The sequence below is a fragment of the Vombatus ursinus genome, unplaced genomic scaffold (genome assembly GCF_900497805.2).
Source record: "Vombatus ursinus unplaced genomic scaffold, bare-nosed wombat genome assembly UNPS02014810.1, whole genome shotgun sequence".
Taxonomy (NCBI): Eukaryota; Metazoa; Chordata; class Mammalia; order Diprotodontia; family Vombatidae; genus Vombatus; species Vombatus ursinus.
In genome coordinates, this window is record NW_020954588.1 from 48,615,637 (window position 1) to 48,638,998 (window position 23,362).

The 23,362-nt window shown below is 50.6% G+C and overlaps 1 protein-coding gene across 2 annotated transcripts; it reads left to right on the plus strand.

Moving 5' to 3' along the window:
• The first annotated feature begins 928 nt into the window (after nucleotides 1-928).
• On the plus strand, nucleotides 929-21,151 carry SCLY (selenocysteine lyase). Of its 2 annotated transcripts, XR_003570340.1 has the most exons (13): nucleotides 929-1,170; nucleotides 2,775-2,887; nucleotides 4,736-4,836; nucleotides 5,425-5,611; nucleotides 8,593-8,720; nucleotides 10,247-10,411; nucleotides 12,612-12,718; nucleotides 16,132-16,168; nucleotides 17,632-17,715; nucleotides 18,186-18,288; nucleotides 19,468-19,543; nucleotides 19,743-19,988; nucleotides 20,348-20,430. XR_003570340.1 is itself a non-coding variant. In XM_027875981.1 (12 exons), exons 1-12 carry the CDS (start codon nucleotides 1,085-1,087, stop codon nucleotides 20,505-20,507), a joined length of 1,347 nt encoding a protein of 448 aa, XP_027731782.1. In that variant the 5' UTR covers nucleotides 932-1,084; the 3' UTR covers nucleotides 20,508-21,151. The 2 variants fall into 2 exon arrangements, 1 of the variants encoding a protein (XP_027731782.1); XM_027875981.1 differs by lacking the exon at nucleotides 19,743-19,988 and having other exon boundaries at nucleotides 932-1,170; nucleotides 20,348-21,151.
• Nucleotides 21,152-23,362: the final 2,211 nt, after the last annotated feature.

Sequence of the window (23,362 nt, forward strand, 5' to 3'; positions counted from 1 at the left end):
TAATCTGAGAGTTAGGGAGGCCAGGCGGACCAGCGGGAAGGTCGAGCACCTGGATGCCAAGTTTCGAGCCTGGGGGACTGGGGAGCACGGTGATGCCCTCCATAGGAATAATGATTGTGGAGGGCGGGTTTAGCTGGAAAGAAAACGAATTCAGCCTCAGGCATGTTGAGTCTAAGATGTCCGCAAGGCAGCAGGACATTGAGACTGGAGGTCAGCGGGGAGTCTGCGGCAGGATGGGCAGATTTGAGAACTCTCAGCATAGAGATGATAATGAAGTCCACGGGAGCCTCTGACACTAGCTAGCCGCGTGACCCTGGGCAAGTTACTGCTTTCTGCCTCAGTTCCCCCCACTCCCTGCGTGGTCGTGAGGACTGCTGCCCCAATAGCTACTGGGCGCCGCGGAGTTGCTCACTCCAGGACCTCGGGGGAATTTTTAGGGATCCGTAGAGCGAACCTAGATGGGCAGCCAGGGGAATTCTCGGTGCGAGCTCTGATTGGCTAAGCTCTCCACGCCAACCAATCATCCTGCTGTTTCCCGAGCTCCCCCCTCTACCTCCGCCGGGTGTAGGGCTTCGTGACGATTGGCTAGTGTGGTGGCGAGACTAGCCAATCAGCTCTCGGATCGAGGATATTCACAGTTCTTCCTCCTCCCTAGCTGGTTTGGGTCTAACTGTCCCTGTGCAAGAGGAGCATGGCAATGATTGGCTAGTGTGGTGGTCACCAGCCAATCCAAGCTCCGACCGTGGGTTTGCACGTCAGCCCCGGCGAGGTCCGGAGGAAGGCGGGGAGAAAGGTCAATAGCGGAACTATGATTGGCTGGAAGAGCGACCATCAGCCAATCATCTCTCTCACCGAGATCCGCCCGTCTCCACCTCCTCCACCAAGCTGCCGGCTGCTGGTCCCCCAGAAGGGGGTTGGGGACAAAGGCAGGGAAACAGCGTGGTGATTGGCTGGAGCGGTGGTCCTCCGCCAATCAGCGCGCCCCTCCTCTCTAACTGTCAGCCTCGCTCGGGAAAGATCTGGTGGGGGCGCGTGAAGGGGCTTCCTCCGGGTGGCGACGAGCGCGTGCCCGCCTTGGCCCAGCATGGAGGGAGCGGCGGCGGCCACGGCGAAGAGGACGGGCGCGGGGACCGGGGAGAACGGCGGCGGAGAGACCCGCCCCCGAGAGAGGTGCGTGGGGCGGCCGGGGAAACTGAGGCGGTGTTTGTGGGGGAAACTGAGGCCGGGGGCGGGGGAAAAAGAGGGGAAACTCAGACGGTGTTTGTGGGGGGAACTGAGGCTGGGGGGGGTTCCGAGGCCCAGGATGGGGTCGCTCCAGGCCGGCGGGGTCCGGGCCGCAGCCGTTTCCGGAGGCCACGGAGGAGCCTTGGGCCGGGGCCAGAAGGGAAGCGATCGAAGCAGGCCGGGACTTTGAGCCGGGAACCCCGGGACCTGGGGGGGGGGGCTGAAGGCCGTGCCCGGCGGGGGGGCACAGCGGCTTTGCGGGCGCCAGGCTCCCAGCAGAGCCCGAGATAAGGGAGAACGTCCCGGGGGAGATGCGGACCGCGGGTCTGGGCAGGTGTCCGCCCGGCGCCTCCTTCTCCGGCCACACTGCTGACCGGCCCTCCGGGTCTCCCCCCGCGATGTCCCCGTCCTTCTGACCCACCTAGGATCGCGTCCTGGGGGCCCAGGTGTGGACCCCGCCGGAGGGGATGGGCAGCCGCGGCCGGAGCGCTTGGGACGGGGTCCAGCTTGGCCCCCCCCCCCCGCCATCGCAGCAGGAGGTGTCCCGGGACCGCGTGGGTGTCCTGCTGTGGGCCGCCCCCCTGTTGGATGGAGGCACCTCCTGCCGTCGGACCCGGTGTCCCAGACCGGGCCCGCTCTTTGTGCTGTGCCTGGACCCGCCTGGATTTCTGCATCCGAAAACTGCCCGGGGTGGGGGGGCCTTCCTTCTGGGGACCCAGTGTGTGCAGGAAGGAGCTCCCCGGGCCCCACCCCCCGGACGGGAGGAAAGGTTCCCTCCTGGTGCCTTCATTGCAGACTCCGGGTCGGACGCGACAGATGATCCTGGCCGGAGAATTAGAGCTGGAAGGGCTGGAGAAGTGAGGCCCTGGCGGCGGGGGGCTTTGGACGGGGTCTTCTGACTCTCAGTCCATGCCTGCCTTCTTCGCTGGCCATTCTGAGAAAAGCCCTCCTCACTTTTCAGCAAGGATACCTGCAGTTTCCCAAGCTTCTCTGCCCAGTGGTTTGCAAACTGCTTTGTCTAGGACATAATTAACAGCCTTGGATGTTTACTGGTCCCCTGCTGTGTACAAAGCCCTTTGCCAGGTCCTGGGATATGGACCTGTCTCTTTCATGTTGCTGTGGATTTCGCAGGGGATGGAGAGTCAGGAGACATCAGAGCTCAAATCGCACCTCTGGCCCTTACTAGCTGGATGACCATCCAAACTTCTTCTGGTCTTCAGTTTCTTCATCTATAAAATCTTCACCTCTCTAACTTCATAAGCCTGAAAGACTTGCCTAGGCCCTGAGCTATGGGGCCTTGTCCAGGACTGTGGCCCCAGTCCCTCCCCCCACTGCCAGGCAGCCTTTCAGATGCACTCGCATAATTTAGAAAGAAACTGTTTTGTGCAGACAACCCCCCACTTGGGATTACTAGTGTGCATACAGAATTGAAATGATAAGGTTAGGGAGGTTCATGTGTTAACTTTCTACGGTGCTCAGCAGAAAACCATTAAATACTTTTTAATCATGATACTATTTGCCCCAAAATTACTCTGTCTTCTTGTTTCCAGAAAAGTTTACATGGATTACAATGCAACTACTCCTCTGGAGCCAGAGGTCATCCAGGCCGTGACGGAGGCCATGCAGGAAGCCTGGGGGAATCCCAGCAGCTCGTACCTGGCAGGTGAGGCACAACAGAACCGCTCATCCCATGGCCTGCAGCCAGTAGTCTCCTGAGTCCTAGGCATGATGTCAGCCTGTTGAGGGCCTGTTGGACCTGCGCTCCACAGCCTCCGTCCTGGGCCTCGTGGAAGGCTGCTTGGAGCACTTGTTGCTTTTCACACTGTTTCATACAGTCCTGGCCTTGAGATGGATACATGATGTCCCTGCTTGAGTACTCCCTCCAATGATGCAGATCTCCCCCCGGCCATCCTTTGGTTCTCATTTGTTACTGTCTCTTCACCTTTTTTGATTTCTGTACCGAGGGAAAAGCGCATGATCCTAGAATCATAGATGTCCACCTAGAAGGGGATTCAGAGTATCTCGTTCAATGCCTTCAGGCTACAGTAAGGAAAATGAGGCCTGGGGTGCTTATCTGACATGTCTGAGCCTACATAGCTGTAAGGGCCAGAGGCAGGATTTGAACCCAGGCCCTGTGACTCCAGAGCCAGGGTTCTTTTCACTGCACAGTTATAGTGTACCATTATTGAAGGCCATTCAGGTTTATACATTTGGGAATAATTTACCCATCACCTCTCTGGCTATATAAGACATCTGCTTCTTATAGAAACTTAAGTAAAATGGAAGAGTCTTGGAAGCTGAGACTTAAATCAGGCCTACTGCCTTAATTCAAAGTCCTCTGGATCCCATTCAGGGAGATCAGCCTGATTCACTTGCTGTATTTCAATGTTTGCTGTTAGGAACAATGAAGATAACGTTTTCTAGAGTTAGAGATTTGTTTAACTCCCAGGGTATTTCAGGGACACTGAGTCTCCCTGGGTCTTGGTCCCCCGAGGCAGGCCAGGTCCCACTGTTGGTTTTCATTAATGTCCCTCTTGGTCCGTCTGGCGGCTTTCCTGGCCACTGTCCTGGACCTTGCCCAGCATCCCCATTTCATCAGGTGGAGCTCACCTGGAGTCTGAGGTCAGTGCGCTACCCACTGCACCACTGAAGGTGGATTTCCCACCACAGAATGAGCTCTAGTTTCTGTGCTGATTACTGGCTATCAGTTATTTCACACTGTTTGCTCATGGAATGTCATCAGCTGAGCTGCACCAGGGGTGCTGGCTGAGGTTCCTTTTGGGAAGGGTCCTTGCGGTCTACTCTGGCTGCAACTGGGAATGCCCCAAAGGCCAACCCTGCTCTTGGGCCAGGCCTGGCTCTAGGGCTTCTGGGAGATGGGAGGAGCACTTAGAATCAGTGCATAAATAGGAACCATGTGTATAAAAGCACCAGGAAAATGAAAGTGTGTGTACGAGTGAGTGGTTTTGTATGAATGTGTGTGCGTGCACGGGCACCAGCTTGAGGGCCCTGGACGAGGTGTGAGTACAGCCAGGAGAGCAGCAGCTTCCGTCAGGGGAGGGGCCTTGGCTGGGCAAGGGGGAGCCAACCCCAAAGGGATTGTAGGGGTTCCAAACTCTTCTCCTGGGATACCTCTCGTTGGTCTTGACCAAATGAAATAATGTCCCTTTTAGTAATTCACCTGGAGGCGTTCTGCACTCACAGTAGCCAGAGGAGCACCGTGGCCACTGGATGGACATTGGCGTCGAATGCACTTACTGCCTTGCTTTACATCCACAGCGTTTGCTGGGATCCCATCCAGGGCCTTCTGGTGCCTCATCGTGGTGTGGAGGTGCCTCTGTGCCAGGGCAGGCACACCACTGCTGCTGAGGGTGGAGAAGGTCGTGGCAGAGGGCCAGTCGCTGGTGGCATGGGGTCACGTCCACTGATTCTGTCCCTGGGTTTCTTTAAACACATCTGGCTTGGCTTCTTACGGCATTGTGGTTGATTTTTTTATTGATTTTTTTTGAAGGCAAAAAGGCCAAGGATATGATAAATGTAGCCCGAGAAAACTTGGCAAAGATGGTCGGCGGAAAGCCCCAGGATATAATCTTTACTTCAGGGGGAACAGAGGTAAGGGCTTTAAATAGTCTCACTTTTTCTGAGTAATAAGTGCTGTTCAATCAGATAATGCAATTAATTCAACAAACATTTATTAAGCACGTAGTGTATGCCGAGCACTGGGCTAGGTGCTGAGGCAGCTATAGATAAGAAAAAGTTCCTGACCTCTTGGAGCTTACAGTCTAATAAGGGGTTAAGACACACACAAAAAAAGCCATCTCATACCATGTCTATGATAGGTGTGGACTTTACAGGACAAGTGGGAGGGCATTTGAGACTCAGGAAACAATGTGAACAAAACCATCGGGGTGGAAGGGTGCCAAGTAAACAGAGCAGCCCATTTGGTGAGAGTGATGAGTGTGTGGAGAGAAGGCTGGCCAGGGGGGCCATGCCTCAGTTTCTCTTCTGTCAAAGGTGAGGCTGTGTAGACTAGATGACCTTGCGGTCACATCCTCTCCCTGGGTTCATTTTCCTCCTCTGTGGCACTAGATGGCCTCCAGGGCCCCTTCGAGGTCTAAGCCTGTAGTCCAGCAGCAAACAAACTTCCTGTGGGGAGGGTTTTGTGATTTGTTTTCCTTTTGCCCTCTGGCCTTTCGACAGGCAAACAACTTGGTAATCCATTCCACCATGAAACTATTTCAAGAAAGCCATCAGTCTGAAGGAGACTGGCCGGCCAAGCAGCAGCCCAGCCTGGTCAGTGGGACCAAGCCGCACTTTATCACGTGTACCGTGGAGCATGATTCAATCCGTTTGCCCCTGGAACACCTTGTGAGAGAGGGTGTGGCAGGTGAGCTCGAGCTGAGGCCACAGCGGATGCTCAGGTCTGCCTCCCTTGGGCCTCCTGTACTGTGGCACTGGCCCTTACTGACCTCTGCCCCCCATAGCTGGCAAAGGGACCTTCCTAAGCCCTCTCTTCTTCCAGGAGCTTCAGTAGCTCCCCATTGCCCCCAGGCCCAAAGATGCCCTCCTCTCAGCGGTTCAAGGCCTTCCCAGCCTGCTGCAGCCCACCCTTTCAGGCTTAGGCAAGTTCAATAGCTAAGGTAGTCAGTCACCCTGGCCTTCTGGCTCTTCTCTCCATGTCTTTGAACAGCCTCTTCCTCCTCCGCTTTCCGCCAGGACTTCTAGTTTCCTTTTGAACTTTGCAAAGGTATCATCTCCTACCTGAGGCACAACCTGATTTTTCTCCTTCTTCCCCAAATTACTTTGTTATTTACTTGGTTCACATCTGCATGTGTGGAGCAGCTAGGTGGCGCAGTGAATAGAGCACCAGCCCTGGAGTCAGAAGGACCTAAGTTCAGATGTGGTCTCTGACACTTGACACTTACTAGCTGTGTGACCCTGGGCAAGTCACTTAACCCCATTGCCTAGCAAAAACAAACAAACAAACAAAAAGATAAAGATATCCACATGTGTCAGTGGCATCTGTTCTGATATGCCATCAGTTCCTAGAGGGCAGGGCCTGGTTTTATATCATCTTTGAGTCCCCCATGCTTGAATCCCCCATGCGCAGCATTGTGCTTGGCTCATAACAGGCACTTAATAAAGGCTTTTTGATGGCTAGGTTGACTGGTATCACCTATCACCTGAGGGAGAGCTCATAGGCTACTAATTAGGGCATCCGCAGGTGGACTGAGGAGGAAAAGAGGAAGCCTGGCCTGGAGCTCGAGGCCTCTGGCCCTTGCTCTGGCCCGAGACAACCTTTGCATCCTTCCCTCCAGCCCCACCCTTCAGGCGAGGGCACACCCACCCATCCCTCCCCTCGAGGAGCTTCCAGTCTAGTCTGGAGAGAAGGCAAGGCAGGTCCACACACAGTCAAGCATGGTGGTCTGCAGCCATCCTGGGAGGTCAGGGAGGAGGAGGGAGATGAGCTTGGACTGGGGATCATGACGAGAGGCTCCTGGAGGGTCTAGGGGAGGCAGGAGGAGGAGGAAACACATCTTAGGGTGAAAAGGGCCCTCAGGCCAGGGAAGCTGACTCCAGAGCCTGGCACGGCCCTTCCCTTCTCAGCCCTTGCTGTCCTTGTCTGTAAAATAAAGGGCTAAGAACAGGTCAGCTCTAGTGTTCCATCCAGCGTTTACTTTTTAAACTGCTTTTGAAATTGGGAGCCCTTGTGACTTTTGGGGAGGGGAGAGATTAAATGAAACTGGAAGATTAGTCTGGCTCTAATTGCCAACGTGGAAGGCCTGGTGAGGAGCACCATGTGGTGTGCAGTGCTGAAGGCCTGCACTAGGCTGGAGAAGAGCTCCTGGCCTCAAAGATCTCAGAGGGAGAACTGACAGGACTGTCCCCGATGGGTTGTGGAGAAAGAAGGAGAAGGCCTAGTCCTCGTGTCAGAGGCCATGGGCTGCGGTGACCACAGAGTGGTGGTGCCACTGACCTGTGAGAAAGTTGAAGGGCAGCAGGTGTTAGGGGGAAGTCACTGAGATGTGTCAAGATCCGGATGGGTAGAGCAGCTCACACCAGAAAACACCAGCACTGTCAGGGAAGCAGGAGGTAATCCACAAATGCCTCCTCTGTGCCACGCAAGCGCTGTGCTTAGTATTGGGGAGACAGAAAGAGGCCAGAGACCCCTGCCTTCCAGGGTCACCGTCTAATGGGGGAGACACCCTAGACACCCACAAACGCATACAGCATGGATGCAGGGCAGTTACTAGCCTTCTGAGCTCCTCCTCCTCGTACTTGGAGACATTTGTATTGAAAAAGTCAGGCTTGTGTCCAAAATATTTACATTGAGAAGTTCTTCCCCAAATCAGTCTCTCTCCTTTATATTATGGATGCCTTGCTTTTTGGTTTCTGAAAATTATTTTAATATAATCAGATCGATTTTTGTTTCCCATAGTTTATTCTGTTTGTTGAATAGATAAAACCTTTCTACCTCTCCTCAGCTCTGATCTATGGAATTCCATGTACATCTGCTTTTTCATGACTTACAGATATTTAGGTTTTTTTGGATTTGATCCTCTTGGGATTTATTGTTGTGGGAGGTTCCAGCTGGGATGTAAGCCCTTTTTGCCATTCAGCTGTCCAGTTTTCTTAGCAGTTTTTGTTAAATAATGATTCCCTTTCCCATAGTTTTGTGATCTTGAATTTATCACATGCTGGTCAAAACATTCCTTGTTCATGTGTAACATTTGGCACAATCCATTAAACCTTCACGGAATGAAACTTTGTTGAAGAAGCTGCCTGTTCTTGTGAGACATTTCATTCATTCATTCACCAAACATTTAACAAAGTGTGTGTGGAGCAGGGACATGGGGGCAGTTCAGAGTTTATACAAGACAAAGCCTCCGCTCTCCTGGGAGACCACGCCTGGCACATATGAGGTGTTTCATAGCTTTTGAGCTGGAAGGGATGTTGGAGATCACTGGGTCCAACCCCCTCATTTTACAAAGCGAGGAGGCGTAGATACCACAATACCAAAGATTAGATGTCAGCTGCTTTAGAGAGTAATTACACGACCCAGGGCCATGGGAAGCCTCAGGGCAACAGTTGTTACTAAGAGGGCAAGGGAGGCAAGTCCTCACCTCGAAGGTAGGATTTGAAGTAGGCTTTAAAAGATGTAGGAAACCCATGAAAGAAGGGGAGGGAGGATATTCTGGCATAGGGAACAGGGGAGTAAAGACCCAGAGTGTGGACATCCTTGGAGACAGATGAGCTTACACTTCATTTGGCAGGCAACAGGGATAGACAAGAAAGTAACAGGACTATCTGTGTCTGCAGGAGACATGATCAGGACATTAACCTTGACCCTTGTCTCATTCACCACAGAAGTCACCTTTGTCCCCGTGTCTAAGCTGAACGGTCAGGCAGAAGCTGACGATGTCCTTGCAGCTGTCCGACCCACCACCTGTCTTGTGACCATCATGCTGGCTAATAATGAGACTGGTGTTATCATGGTAAGACCGTCTTTGAGAAGAAGTTAGTGATTTGAGGAGGGAGACTCTCACCCTATCTCATTCTGCATCATGAGTCCATCACCCCTCCGTCAGGAGATGATCTCATGCTTCTTGTTGGCCCTCTGGAATCCTGGTCATTGTGCTGATCAGAGTTTAAATCCTTTCAAAGTTGTTTGCCTTTACAGTGTTGTCATTGTATGAGTTTTCTCTTGGTTCTGCTCACTTCACTCTGCATCAGTTCATAGAAATCTTCCCGCGTTTTTCTGAAACCATCTCCTTCATCAGTTTTTAGGGCATGTTTGTTTCCTGTCACAGTCATATATCATTACTTGGTCAGCTATTCCCCAATTGATAGATATTCCCTCAGTTTCCAGTTCTTTGCCACCACAGATAGAACTGCTATAAACATTTTTGTATCTATGGGTCCTCTTCTTATTTCTTCTGTCTTGTGGGGAATATGCCTAGTATTGGTATCTCTAACTGCAAGAGTATACATGGTTTAGTAACATTTTGGGTATAGTTCCAAATTGCTTTATAGTGCCTGGCACATAGTAGGTGCCTAATACATGTTTACTGATTGATTTATTGATCGATTGAATGGAACCTTTCACCACTTCACCAATAGTGCATTCGTGTGCCTGATTGTGCTAACATGGGCCATTTTCCATTTTTTGGTCAACTTTGCCAATCTGATGGGTGTGAGATGGACCCTTAGAGTTAACTTAATTTGCATTTCTCTAGTTATTAGTGATTTGGCCCTATTCGTATCCTTTGACCACTTATGTATTGGGTACTTATTCTTGTAAATTTTGGTTTCTTATGTATAATAATAGTAATAGCTAACATGTATTAAGTGCATACTATATGTGCTAGGCACTGTGCTAAGTGTTTTACAATAATTATCTCACAAGCCTGTGAGGTAGGTGCTGTTATCCCCATTTTACAGAAGAGGAAACTGAGACAAACAGGTTAAGTGACTTACCCAGGGTCTGAGGTCAGATTTGAACTCAGGTCTTCCTGACTCTAGGCCCAGTGCTCTATCACTGGGGCACCTCAGATGCCCCAATCTTAGAAATACCTTTATCAGAGAAATTTACTGGAAAGACCTTTTTTCCTCCTAATCTTCGATGCATTGGTTTTGTTTGTACAAAACCTTTTTAATTTTATGCAATCCAAATTTTCCATTTCATCTTAATGTAAACCTAATTCCAAGGTACTCTGTATCACTTGTTTGGTCATGAACTCTTCCCTAATAAATAGTTCCAAAAGTTAATTTCTTCTTTGCTCCTCTAATTTGTTTATGATGTGATCTTTTATATTCAGTTCATGTATACATTGGGATGTATCTTAATATGTGGTGTGAGATGGTGGCCTGAATCGAATTTCCTCGTCTGCTCTCTGGTTTTCCCAGTAGTTTTTGTCCAACGATGAGTCCTTATTTGAGTAGCCTGCTTCTGGTTACGTTCATCCGGTCCTCGTGGGACCAGAGCGTGTAAAGTGCAATCCTGTTTTGTTTCCCATTCTAGCCCGTCTCTGCCATCAGTCGCCGCATCAAAGCCCTGAACCGGAAACGGGCGGCCTCCGGGTTGCGGAGCATTCTTGTGCACACGGACGCAGCCCAGGCTTTGGGGAAGAGGCGAGTGGATGTGCAGGAGCTGGGGGTGGATTATTTAACCATTGTTGGCCACAAGGTAAGGCCTTCTGGCAGTCCATGCACTTGAGGCCCTTTGCCACATCTTAGAGAACTCTGAAGAGGTGGACTCATTCCCCACTCTCTAATTTAAAAATAAGTAGAGCCAAGAGAACCCTCCCGTTTTTGTCACCTTTTTGTGTGTGGTAATTGGGAAGAGAAACCCATGCTGACAGTTTAGTTTTCTGCTTGATCACCCTTGGTTGACCGTTTTATTAGCTGATCAGAACTGGAGCTTTTGTGGCAGAACCCAAAGGTCACACCAAAAAGGAGAGAGCATCTGGGCCTGCCCCCATCCTGGTCATGTTCTTGGGATCATGGTCTTTGGGTTGGAAGAAACTTGAAAGACTCAGGCCCCAAAGCAGGATGTGAGTGTAGGAGCGTTATGTGGGGTTTGGCTGCCACTTTTGAGAAAAGATGTAAAAAGCCGGGTGGTTTCCAGAGAAGGTAGTGAGGTTGGGGCCATCCAGCCACGGAAGGGGCCGCCTCTGGAGGAGGCTCCTCTGGGGGCGAGGAGGAACGAGGAGACGGTAGTGGATCATGGGGAGCGTTCAGTGGGGGGCTGAGAAGTCTGGCCTTCTTCCCATTGGCATTGGCAAGTCTTGACTCAAGCTTTTGACCTCAAAGTGATAGAAGAAAGGTAGTGCTCAAAGCAGATTAACTGGAGGTGCTCCATGAGATGGATTGCAGGCAGAGAGACAAGGTAGGAAGTAGCATAAATCATTATTGATGCAGAATTGGTCCAAGTGGGAAAGCCAGAAGGAAACACCCAGAAAGTCCCGGCCATAATTCATTACCAATCTCCTTAATTATTGCTGATTATTACTAATGTCATTTACAATATCCTTTTAAGCCCTTCTGTGTTTCGCTGAATGTGGAGGTGATGGTAATGTTCCCAGTGCCCTCCGGTATCCACTGTGGAGACCGCAAGCATGGAGGCCCCACTAGGGCTCCCCTTTAGGGCTGGCTGGTGGTTCCTAATTCTGTTATGGTCTTAGCCCAACCTCTCCACCTTCTGCATAAGAACAGCATCCAAGGGGCAGCTAGGTGCTACAGTGGATAGAGCACCAGCCATGAAATCAGGAGGACCTGAGTTCAAATTTGTCCTCAGACCAAACACTTGACAGTTATTAGCTGTGTGACCTTGGGCAAGTCACTTAACCCCAATTGCCTAAAAAACAAAGAACAGCGTCCAAGACTTTGTCAAATGCTTTGATTAAATCCAGGTAAATTGTATAACACCTCCCAGAGCTTTGTAAAGAAGAAGCCTTCCTCTCTCCATGCCCACTTGCCATCCCTTCAGTAACTCGTGCAGAATTTTCCCTGGCGTGCACATCTTTCACTGGCCTGTGGTTTGCAGACTTTCTCTTCCCAGAGTTTTAGTTGGGAGCCCCCTTGCCCTTCCTTCTCCAGCCCTGTGACCCCCTCCCATTCTTCCCGAGCTCCTCCAGACCACGCACACACGGAGGTTCTTCGGTGGGGCACCAGGCCCTGGCTCCTTACTTAGGTCAGGCACCAATTCTCCTTTCCAAGCCAAAGATCATTCTTTTCTGCAGAGAAAAAGAAGCAAAATCATTGTGCTATTGTCCCTGTTGGAGTGGTTTCCCTTTGTGTCTTTAGAATTCTGTTCTTGACGATTTTCTGGTCTTTTGGGGGCGACTTTCCCCGTGTGACTTCAGTTCGTGGGATTCCGAACCCCTCGGCATCCACCCTTCCATGAGGAAGGGGGAGGGGTATGTCTGGCCACACCCAGCTCTCCCCTCCTCTCTCCCCCACTCTGGTGACCAAGGTTTGCTCCTCTGGGGGTCTCAGATCCTCAGGAGAATTTCGCACTCTTGATACTTAACCTTTTGAAGGACTGAATTGTCCTCAAGGAAAGTCTAGAAGTGACTGACGGCTCTGCTTCTGGCGGGTGCGGGGGGGAGTGGGGACTGAGAGACAGAGTGGGAGGTCTGCACCCCGTGTCCGGCAGGACCACGGCTTGCCCACGGCCACAGGGGGTCTCTGCCGCGCCCCAGCCCGCACATGCCCTTAGTGCTGCCGCTCGTCAGGACCCACGATCTCTGGTGGTGTCTCGTGCCCGTGTCGGTATCCCAGCAGAGGAGGGCAGGGGGTCTGCCGCGCGATCCCCTTGTATTTCCCCAGGGTCGGGGGGCGGGGATGCGCTTCCGTAACCTCCGTGTGCTGCCTTTTCCTCCTAGTTCTACGGCCCCCGGATCGGAGCCCTGTACGTGCGCGGCCTGGGCGTGGGCACCCCGCTGCGCCCCATGCTGTTTGGAGGGGGCCAAGAGTGGAACTTCCGACCAGGGTGAGGCGGGGGTCCTTTAACAAACACGAGCCGTCCTCTGGCAGGGGTTGGAGCTGCGGGAGTGAGTGGGTGGGCGGCCGAGAGGAACCTTCCCCAGCCGAGCCAGAGCCTGAGCCAAGCGGGGGAGGGGGGGGCTCCAGGGAAGCCCCCGATCCCTGGTCAGCCGGCTTGGGTTCTGAGATGTGAAGTTGGCCATCGCGCCTCGGGCCCGGTCCTACCCTGCTCCTGGCTGGCGCCGGCACTTCTCCGGGCACTTCTCCGGGCGCTCTTCGATTGTTTTTGACAGCTCGCCATGCTTTTAGTGTTTAGAGTGAGAACTACTCCTCCTTCCCCCAAATGAAAAGACCCTAAAGCCATGCCGCACAACCCCACCCCTTCCATGGGCGGGGCCTCCAAGGGCTATCTCGGACCCCCGCCGCCCCTCCCCTGTCTGGCTCCTCCAGGATCCTCTGGGGTGGGTTGTTCTTTCGGTTCGTTCCAGCTTTCCAGGCGTCCAGCCTCTTGTAGTCTGCCTGGGTATTCTTTAGAGCAGGATTTCTTTCTTTCTTTCTTTCTTTCTTTTTTTTTTTTTTTTTGGTTAGGCAATGAGGGTTAAGTGACTTGCCCAGAGTCACACAGCTAGTAAGTGTTATGTGTCCGAGGCCGGATTTGAACTCAGGGTCTCCTGACTCCAGGGCCAGTGCTCTATCCACCGTGCCACCTAGCTGCCCCCTGCCTGGGTATTCTTAGCAGCACATTCCAGATGGGTTCTGTTTTGTGAGCAGAGGTTTGTTGGTTGACTGGTCAATGTGCCACAGGATTAACAAGGTCTAGGGACTGCCCGTAGCAGGTAGCTGAGTTAATGCCAGCAGTTTTTCTTGAATAATTCCCAACCCATGGAGAAAGATGGTGCTTGTCCCAAGTGAGTGTGGAGACTGAGGGGCTGTTGTGTCTGGCTGCCCCTTTAGTCTCAGTCCGGTCTGGCTGTCTCTCTTGAACCAGCTTTGCATATATTTCCTGTTTGCTGCTCTGTGCACAGGTTAGCTCCTTCCTGGAGAATGCCTTGGTGGCCTCAGAGCTCAGAACAACCTTTGGACAGAGTGGGTCCTGGGGGAATGTTGGCAACAAAGTCCCTTACTCTGCCTGCGAAGAAAAGAGAAACAGGGTGCCAGGCACAAAAGGAGGCCTAGGGAGAATGAAAGGGGGTTCCTTACCCCATCCGATTGGGTCACAGGCTGCCAAAGGTCAGAGCCGGGTTGGGGGGGACCTTGGGACTCATTTCTCTGAGGATGAGAGGGGAGGCCTTCAGCTGGTCAGGGCAGCCCTGGGGCGGGCTCAGGGCCCACCTTCACTGAGCCTCGCTGCACCAGCTCCTGGAGCCTTGGAGTCAGGGTTCCCACCCCCCACTTTTGCCATGTGACTCGGGCCTCTCCTCCAGTCCAGCCTCCATTCAGATGCCCGAGTGATCTCGAAGTGCCCAGATGGCCATTTGTCTCTCTTTGACTCCCGGTCGCCTCTATAACCCAGGCCTCCCCTGCCTATCCCCACTTTGCCATTCTCTTCCAGCTCCCACCTCCCCATTCTCTTGGCCCCCTCGATGTCTGCCAACAAGACCATCTCCTACTCGCTTATTTTCTTCTGGCTGACCGCCATGCCCAGAGTGCACTCCATCCCTGCTCTGCCCTCAGCTTCCCTGGCTTCCTTCGAGTTCTGACTAATCCGACCCAAAAGGACAGATTTACAATTTTCAGAGGTTTTTCACTGTTGATCCTGGTCCAACTTAACTGTCGAGGGACCCAGAAGTTAAGTGTTTTCACCGTTGTTCCCCACTGCTCACTCCCTTGTCTGACTGATAGTTCCTCCACCCTCACATTTTCAGTTGTGACCGGCCTGCTCCAACCTGGGCTAGGTCCTGGATGGAGCTCCACATTTCAGTCTGACAGGTCTGTTAAGTAACTTCATCCCTTTGGAGTTTAATTTCCCAACTTTCAGCTTTGGCCTGACCCTCTCTCCCCTCTCTGCTGGCTCTTTTCAGATGGACCTTGCCAGGGCTCCAGGTGCAGGGTGAGGTTGTCACCACCACCACTTTCCACCTTCCTGGTTGGTGTGCTCTGCCCCTGGGTGGGGCTCCCTCCAGCTGCCCGTGGGCAGGGGTCAGTCCCTGTACCACCACACCTCTGAGGTAGACTTTCTGGTTCAATTTGTCCTCTCAGCTCTCCACCCAGGAGCTCCCCAGGTGCTGCCGTCCTCTCTTGGGCTTTTCATGTGCCTCTTCAGGTCATCTGAGGGCTGGGGAGCTTCCTTTCCCTCTCTGTCCACATCTGGACCACGAAATTCTCTGCTCATCCACATTCTTGACGTCATTGGTCTCCTGCTGTACCAGGATTACACCCGCCGTGTGCCTTTCTTTGGCCCTTTGGGTGGCGGGGAGTTGTAATTATTCAGGATGGCTGAGTTGCAAGATCTCCAGTTGCATAACCCCAGACACTCTTGGTGCGCAACACACAGAGGAGGGGCACGTCAGGGCTCACCAGAAGTACTGGTCAGTGACCATGTCAAGACAGGAAGCTTTAAGGGACTGACGACCTCTGCTCCACTCTGGGACAGAGCCCGACTCCAGAGAGCTGGGGTGGAACGCAGCCCGCTGCGCACCTCCTGGCGGAGAGGGTGCAACATGACATGGCCAGGGGCGGGGACAGGTTTTTCTTGACAATGTACATTTGTTTTAAAAGGGTTTTGGTTTTTGAGGGTAGGGGAAGGTGGGAGGAAGAGAAAATGAATGCATGAAGATAGAAGAACTGTTCATTTCCCCAAGTTTGTTCCAGTTCCCCATCTCTTTCCCCTAATCAGCTGTGGGCCCAGCTCACACCTGATACACATACACACCCTCGCCCTGCCCCTCCTCCCCCAAGTTCCCATAAAAAGTCTAAATCAGGTTTTGCTTCAAGGCCAGCAATGATTTCCAGCCCCTCCCTTTCCATCTTACACCAACCCTTCCATCTTCCCATATGCTTCTTGCTGCCCAGAGATTCTTTAACAAGGGGCACTGATTTCATTCTAGGACTAGAGAGAAAGCCTTCGTGAGGTACACTTTTAGTGTGAACGAGTTTCAAACAGATTTACAAGTGGCACAGTCTGAGGTGGGCTCCTTCCCTGGGAGGGAGAAGGGAGGGGTGCTCTCTTAGCAGCCCGAGGAGGCTTGGGAGAGCAGGAATGCAGCAGCCCTGCCCAGGACAGGCCTGTCAGGGGCAAGTGGAGAACCTCGGCCTTGTGTGTTGTGTGATTAATGTTTTTAATATTAATGAAATTAATGGATTTTAATGTAAACTTCATCTAAAAGTACTTTACTCCTAGAATTAAATGCCACTGTATCAGGAATGCTGTTTTGTATTCTCATGGAAAATTTAATATTGAATACGTCCTTTTTTTTTCAGGACTGAGAATACTCCCATGATTGCTGGGCTTGGAAAGGTGAGAAAGAAGGTCCCTGATTCTTCAGGAGTCTACCACCAGTGTGTGTTGGCCCTAGAAGACCCCCCATGATCGACAGCCTTAGCATAAGAGGGGAGTTAAGATAGTTTGGGGAATGTCAAATGAATTTTACCAGAATCCAGCAGATTTCATAAATGTTTGTTGAGTTGATCTGAATTGTGGCTGACTTAGGGGGTTTCGTTGGCCTTGTTACGTCCTTTGTTCTTCGGTTTCCCCAGATCCCACTTAGGGATATATCTGCCCTAAAGTTATAGCCTAGAGATGCAGGAAGACCACATTCATAGAGTGTTTGCAGTCCTTTCAGTGAAGACTAACATCCAAAAGTACTGATATATAGGGGAATTTCATTTCTCCATAGCCTGGGTAACCATGAGAATGAAAGGTTGGCTACCGAGAATCATGAGGTTGGGAGCCCAGAGAGCACTTGCTGGGATGGTGGGCGTTGCCTGTGGTCAGCGTTTTTGCCATGACTTTGCTACTATCAGCTGCACGATCATGATAGGAAAAACAGATATGAGGAAGAAATCCTCAATTTCCTGTCCTGAGGGTCCTCCAGAATGGGCTGGCTCTTCATTTGCCACTTTATTAAGCACCTGTTAGATACAAGGCGACTTGGGCAATGTTGACTTTGCTTAGAAATTCTTCATTAGGGCTTATTGCTGGCTTTGAGAACTTGTGAGATGTGAAGTTGCTTTTATAAATTAGCAGTGTGGTTCTTTTTTAAAATCACTTTTTATATCTTGTCCTTTAATTCTCTAGTGTTCATGCGTTGATCACCACTTCAGTAAAAATTACTTTGCACATAGGCCCTTGGGCATTCAGCAAATGTTACCAGTGTTTCGGTGAAAGAAAATTCAATTCCTGGCTATTGACAACGGTGTGAAGGTTCATGCTGAGCTTTCCGTGCAGGGGAACCATGAATGTGTCTAGGTTTAGAAACCATGTTGTTGGAGAGTTTACTCATGACTTTATGTGGTAGGGGTGTGTGTGTTTTGGGGGGTGGGAGGGAGTTGACAGATTGACAGGAGCACTGAGTTTACCTGGCTAGGGCTTGAGCAAATTCTGATAAGTGACTGGAATCTAATAGTCACAGGGAAGGCTCCTTCTTTTCTTCCTTTTTTCCTTCCTTCTTTATTTTCTTTCCTTCCTTCCTTTTTTATTTTCCTTCCTTCCCTTCTTCCTTCCTTTCTCTCCTCTGTAAATTTAAACTTTTAAATTAATATCTTGTGTTTTATCCTCTACTCTTTCAACCTGACTTGTCTGGCTGTCATTTTAAAGAAAAATTGCTAATGTATCTCCATTTTAAAAAAAAATTAAGTAGTGTGTGATATCATAGTGTGTGATATCAAAACGATGGACTGTGGCCATAAGTACAAGGCAGGTGCTCGGAGCTCCTCGTGAGCAGTGAGCGGCGTTGGCCGTGCTATTTTCTGTGTTTGTAGGCGGCAGAGCTGGTGAATGAGAACTGTGACATTTATGAGGCCCACATGAAAAAAATCCGAGACTACCTGGAGGAGAGGCTACAAGTGAGTCCAGCCTTGGGGCTCCCCCAGCGGCTGGTCCAGGGGCCCTGGGAGGGAGGGGCATCGCCTTCCCCAGGGGTGGGTGAGGAGGGTGGCCCCCAGCAGGGAACAGGCAAGAGGAGGGGCCATGCTGCACAGAGGAGCTGGTCCTGATTTGAAATACAGCCTGAGAAACTCATTAAGGAACCCATTAGAGTGATGAGGAGAGAGACGGAGAAAATGAGGCGGGTGAAGTTAGAAGCCCAGGCCCTGGAGGAGGCCGGTGTGGGTTGGTGAGATGTGGTGGGTGGGTGTGTGCTCAGGTCGGCCCCCAGTGCCCGGCAGCTCCTTCCCGCTTTATTTGCCCTCCATCAGTAGGCCCTTTCACTTTGATGAGTGGATTTCTGCTGGTGAGGGGAACTTCGTAGTTTGTGTGTTTTGTGTTTAGGCCAGAGTTGGAACCTGAATTTCCTGAATCTTTGCTGTCTTTCTAGGCTGTGTTTGAAAAGAAGAGAATCCACCTGAACAGTCTGTTCCCAGGCTCTGATCGTCTCCCCAATACCTGTAACTTTTCCATCAGTGGTCCGCACCTGCAAGGTGACTTTGCGGCACTCCACCTCCACCCCATCTCTTCATCCCTCGGTTACGACCCCTGCCTGGTACCCTTGCCCTTGGTCAGCTTCTTGCTTCTGGCATCTGAAATTGGGTCATAGCCAGATCTCCCCTGAGTCCATAAGCTGCTTCTCCCTGGGCACCCTGAGGAGACCAGTCTGTTCTGTCTGGTTCTCTATGGTATGGCTCAATGAAAGCTACCTTCTCACATTTTTTTTTTGTCAATCTTGAAGTGACCTTCTGCTTTTTTTTTGTTTTGTTTTGTTTTTTAGGCATTTGGGGTTAAGTGACTTGCCCAGGGTCACACAGCTAGTTAGTGACAAGTGTTTGGTCTGAGGTCGGATTTGAACTCAGGTCCTTCTGACTTCAGGGCCAGTGCTCTATCCACTGCGCCACCTAGCTGCCCCGACCTTCTGCTTTTACATGGTATTCTCCTGCCTTTCCAGGAGAATTCTCCAGCATTGCGTTGGAGGTTGGGAAAGGAAATAAAGTGGCTTGAAATCCAGAGGAGTCCGTTTTTCCATTTATTAGCAACTGTTAGGAAGTACTTGATGGGGGCAGGACCTGTTAGAGTAAAAGATGAAAACTCTTGGCTAAAATAAAATTTAAAGATTTCTTTTGGTCTTGCTGTCCCTTTCCTCCACTGCTGTGGACAGTTTTAAATGAACTGTCTCCCAGACACAGAAATCCTCCTCCTTCTCCTCCTCCCCACTCTACTCCCCAGTAGGTCTCACAGGGTACGCAAAAATCAGATTTCTAGACTCAAAAACACTGTGCTCGTGTGACACTAAAGTGAATTATGCCTGAAAAGCCTTTGTGACTTCTTAGAGGTCAGGGCTGACATGATTTTGGCCTCCCTCAGAGGAAACTACCTTTCCAAAGAGGAAAGGAACCTAGTGCCTAGGCTTGGGCATGTGAGATCATGGCGAGGGAGGGTGAGGGGGGCTGCGTGCTCATGAGAAGGGAAGTGGGACATGGTCTTCCTGCTTCTCCGGGGGCTTTTGGGGTGGAAGGAAGGTCTCCTTTCTAGAGCACGGAGGGTTTTCATTTTGTCCTGGGAAGTCGACCTTTCAATCCCAACTTGACTCGTGTGTGTGTGTGTGTGTGTGTGTGTGTGTGTGTGTGTGTGTGTGTGTGTGTGTGTGTGTGCTCTGTCTTGTGCAGGTCGCATGGTGTTGGCTCACTGCAGGATGCTCCTGGCCAGTGTGGGGGCTGCTTGTCACTCAGACCAGGGTGATCTGTGAGTATTCTTCTTTCATGAGAAGTTTTCTTACTATTGAAGAATGTGGGAGAAGTGAAAAAAAACATAGAGGAGGAAGGATTGAGATTGGGAAAGCTTTTCCTGATTTGGAAAAGGGCTTTTTTGGGGTCCTTCCTGTGATTTCATTGGTCCCAGTCTGGAAGTCTCTTGCACTGATGCATATGGGTGTACTTTACAGCCTTAGGGAATGGCCTGCTACAAGGTACTGGCCCCAAGGGCCCCCGCCCAGGATATATCTGTCAGTGGAAGGACTTGAATTCTGCTCTCCCGCCCCTCCAAGGTCACTGTAATAAGGATCATGGAATGCTGAGAGTTTGGCCTTGTGTTATATTACTCTAATACCTTTTGGGGCTTTCCCCTTGCCTCACCTGGGCCAGTGCTATGAAGACCATCAGATTTAGTTGAGATTTTCTCTGTGCTTCAGGTGAGTGTGATATTAAATAATCTCTCCCCAAAGGAAGAGGCCAGGTAGCCTAGTGCCCCTTCCTCTTCTGCTCTTTAGTGGGACCGTAGAGGCCTTTGAGGCCTGGGGCTTTGGGAGATGATCACATTCAGGCTGGTGCTGTTAGAAATTCCCAGCCCTTTCTCATGGTGGGACTGAGAGAGTGAGTCTTTCAGTTCAATCATTTGGCTGGTCCTGTGGCCACAGCTGGGGGCAGTGACCTCCTGCAGACGAGTTATGTGAGCATCCGGCCTCTGAGGTCAGTATGCAGAAATGCCCTTCCTTCCCTTGGGGTGGTGCCTCCTTGGCAAGTGGTTCATCGTCCTGGCTTTTCTTTCCAGACCGTCTCCCATCTTACTGAGTTGTGGCATTCCCCCTGACGTGGCTCGAAATGCTCTCCGGCTCAGTGTTGGCCGGAGCACCACCAAGGAAGAGGTGGACCTTGCAGTGGAGGACCTGAGGCAGGCAGTCACTCGGCTTGAAACGAGCTCAGCCTCATAGAATATGGAGCAGCCATCCCCTGGGGGAGGCCGTGGAGAAGGGGCTCCAGCTTTCCTTTGGATAAGGATGGGGGTCCAACTGCAGTGAAGAAAAGCTTGCCATGATTCATAGGAAACCGCGGTGGCCAATCTTGGTCGATTCAATATGGAAGACTTTAGAAAGTCCTTTATTTAACATGGAGGAAAAAATAGAGGATAACAGTATCTATGAATGTATATTTTAGAATGTATATTTTTATTTTTGCATCACTGACGTAATGATGGTGTGGTAATTGAGACCACTCTTTGAGGTTGTCCAAGAAAGATTTGTGTTGTGTGGCTGCCTTTTCTTATAGGAAAGAAGGCATGGGATCCGAACGTGTGCATCTCATCACAGATATAGCAGCCCCTCTCTGGGTACTCAGACAGAAAGGCCTGGGAGACTTTTCTAATGAGGAAGGTATAACTGATACAGCCAGATAAGGAAGTCCCACCAGGAGCACTTAGGTGGGAATGGATGTGAATGAAGAGGAAGGCCAGCTTCAAAGGTCCCTCACAGGCCGTCCTGTTTGGAACAGGGGAGGCAGCCATTTATTAGAAAGAGAAAATCAGGGGCAGCTAGGTGGTGCAGTGGATAGAGCACCAGCCCTGAAGTCGGGAGGACCTGAGTTCAAATCCACCCTCAGACCAAACACCTGACACTTACTAGCTGTGTGACCCTGGGCAAGTCACTTAACCCCAATTGCCTACAACAAAAAAAACAAAACAAAGAAAGAGAAAATCAAGGCTTTTGCGGCCTGTTGTCAGACAATTAATTTGAGAAACAAGACTTAAGTAATTGATTTTTTTTCCCCCAATTTGAAGTCCGTAAATTCTTAGCTTGAAGTAAAACTCAAAACTTAAGTTTAACAGAAGCTACTTAGTTATGGTAAAGTCTAATTTCTGAGCCTAGTATTATTTGTTTTATCTCTCTGTGTGTTCAGGGTTATAAATGTAATTTTTCATAGGAAGGTCTTCAATTTCAGGAACCCAATGTTTAAGGCTTTGTAAGTTTGCGCTCAAAAAAAAGAAAAATAGCTTTAAATGCAGGGGAAGAGATACTTTTCAATATGCCATGCTTATTCCCCTTCTGGGGGTTAGCTGATGTTTTTATCCCTGCTCAGAATGCCTTTTCCCCTTCCAAGTCCCATCCAGTCATAGCATCTTTGAAGGGGCTGCTCTCATTCCTCTCTTCCTGAAGACTGCCCTTCCCTTCCCTGACTTGTTCTGTTTCTAAGTTGTCTGTACCGCCCAAATGTGTGCATTCCTTCCTTCATTCAGTCATTCTTCTTTAAATCCCCACCCCCGAGCAAAGCCAAAAACTCTTGTGCTTTCTTGCATGGTTAGTCTGTTCCATGGGTGTGTCTCAACCAGATTGCAAGTTTCTGTCTTCTGTTTAGCCTTCACCTCCCCCAGTGCCTGGCCCAGCCTAAACACATGGTGCGCACTTTCTGAATTTTGTTACCTCTTGAAGAGATCTTGGAATCCATTCTCATTTTATAGAAAAGGAAACCGAAGCCAGAGAGACAACCTGACGCTGAACCAATAGAGCAGCGTCTGGAAGCCAGATCTGGCTCTTCATGAGGAAGCTTGCCTCTGTGTCTGTTAATTCTCAAGAATTAACTGCCTCAGGTTGAGGAAGCTCAGCCACGTTTCCTTTCTCCAACAGGCATTCGTGAGGTATCCGTTTTGTCTTCAGCTCTCAATACCTGTATTATGACATGGAGGGAAGTACCATGGGGTGATAAGCACAGGAATTCTTTGGAAGGTGTTCCTATTGGGTGTCCTCTTGGAGAGTTTCACGGCCTGCTTGACACCCCACTAGATCCTTCAGTCAGTGTCCCCAGGCTCTAGGAAACTTTTTTTTTTTTGGCTGCTTTTTGGTGAGGCCGTTGGGGTTGAGTGACTTGCCCAGGGTCACACAGCTAGTAAGTGTCATGTGTCTGAGGCCGGATTTGAACTCGGGTCCTCCTGACTCCAAGGCCAGAGCTCTATCTACTGAGGCACCTAGCTGCCCCTTCTAGGAAGCTTTTGATCTAAGTGAACTCTAGGAGAATTCTCCATGAATCCAGAAAAAAGAAAACCAGTCATTTTCCTTGCAATTTGTGGAATTCCAAGTTCTGCCAGACTTGCCACTTCTACTGTGTAACCCCCTGGAACCATCCACCACCCACACTAACGGCCAATGGCAGTAATGATGTTCTTCAAGGGAGCTGACACAGACTCTTCTTGCTTTTCCCTTCGGGCCTTTCCCCACCATTTCTGGGGAAGTGTTGCAGCACTGGGGTGTGGCAGAGCTGGTTCTGTCCTTGCTCGTGCTTGACCTCAGCTGGCCAATGTGCCTTTGGTCCTGGTCTTTCATAAGATCTTCCTTTGTTTGTGCACCAAGGAAAGAGTTTGTCTGAAGGTCTGAGGATGCCATTTTAACATGTGTTATGGGAGAAGGATCTATTTAGATCCTTTAGAATGAGTTCTAACAGATTGTTAATTAATATTTTAATTGTGCCATCTTTGCTCAATACTGGTGAAAACATTGCTTGGTGATTTTTCTGTTTAGTTAATAAAGTATTTTTATGCTAGTATTATATAGTAGTGGCCGGCCTGCTCGTCACCTGGTCCCCAGCCTGACTGAGTGCTCGCCCTGCCTCTGGGGGCAGGGGGATGGGTGGATTTTCAGCAGCTTTCCCTCCTGAGGGCACAGAGGGGTTTTCATTGGTGTCAGCAGAGGGAGGACCCGCGTCAGCGAGGTCATTACTCCTGGTATCGCTGAGCTTTGTACAATATTGTGAAGTTCTTAAAGCTGTTCTTACCGCTGACCCTATGAGATGAGAGGCAGAA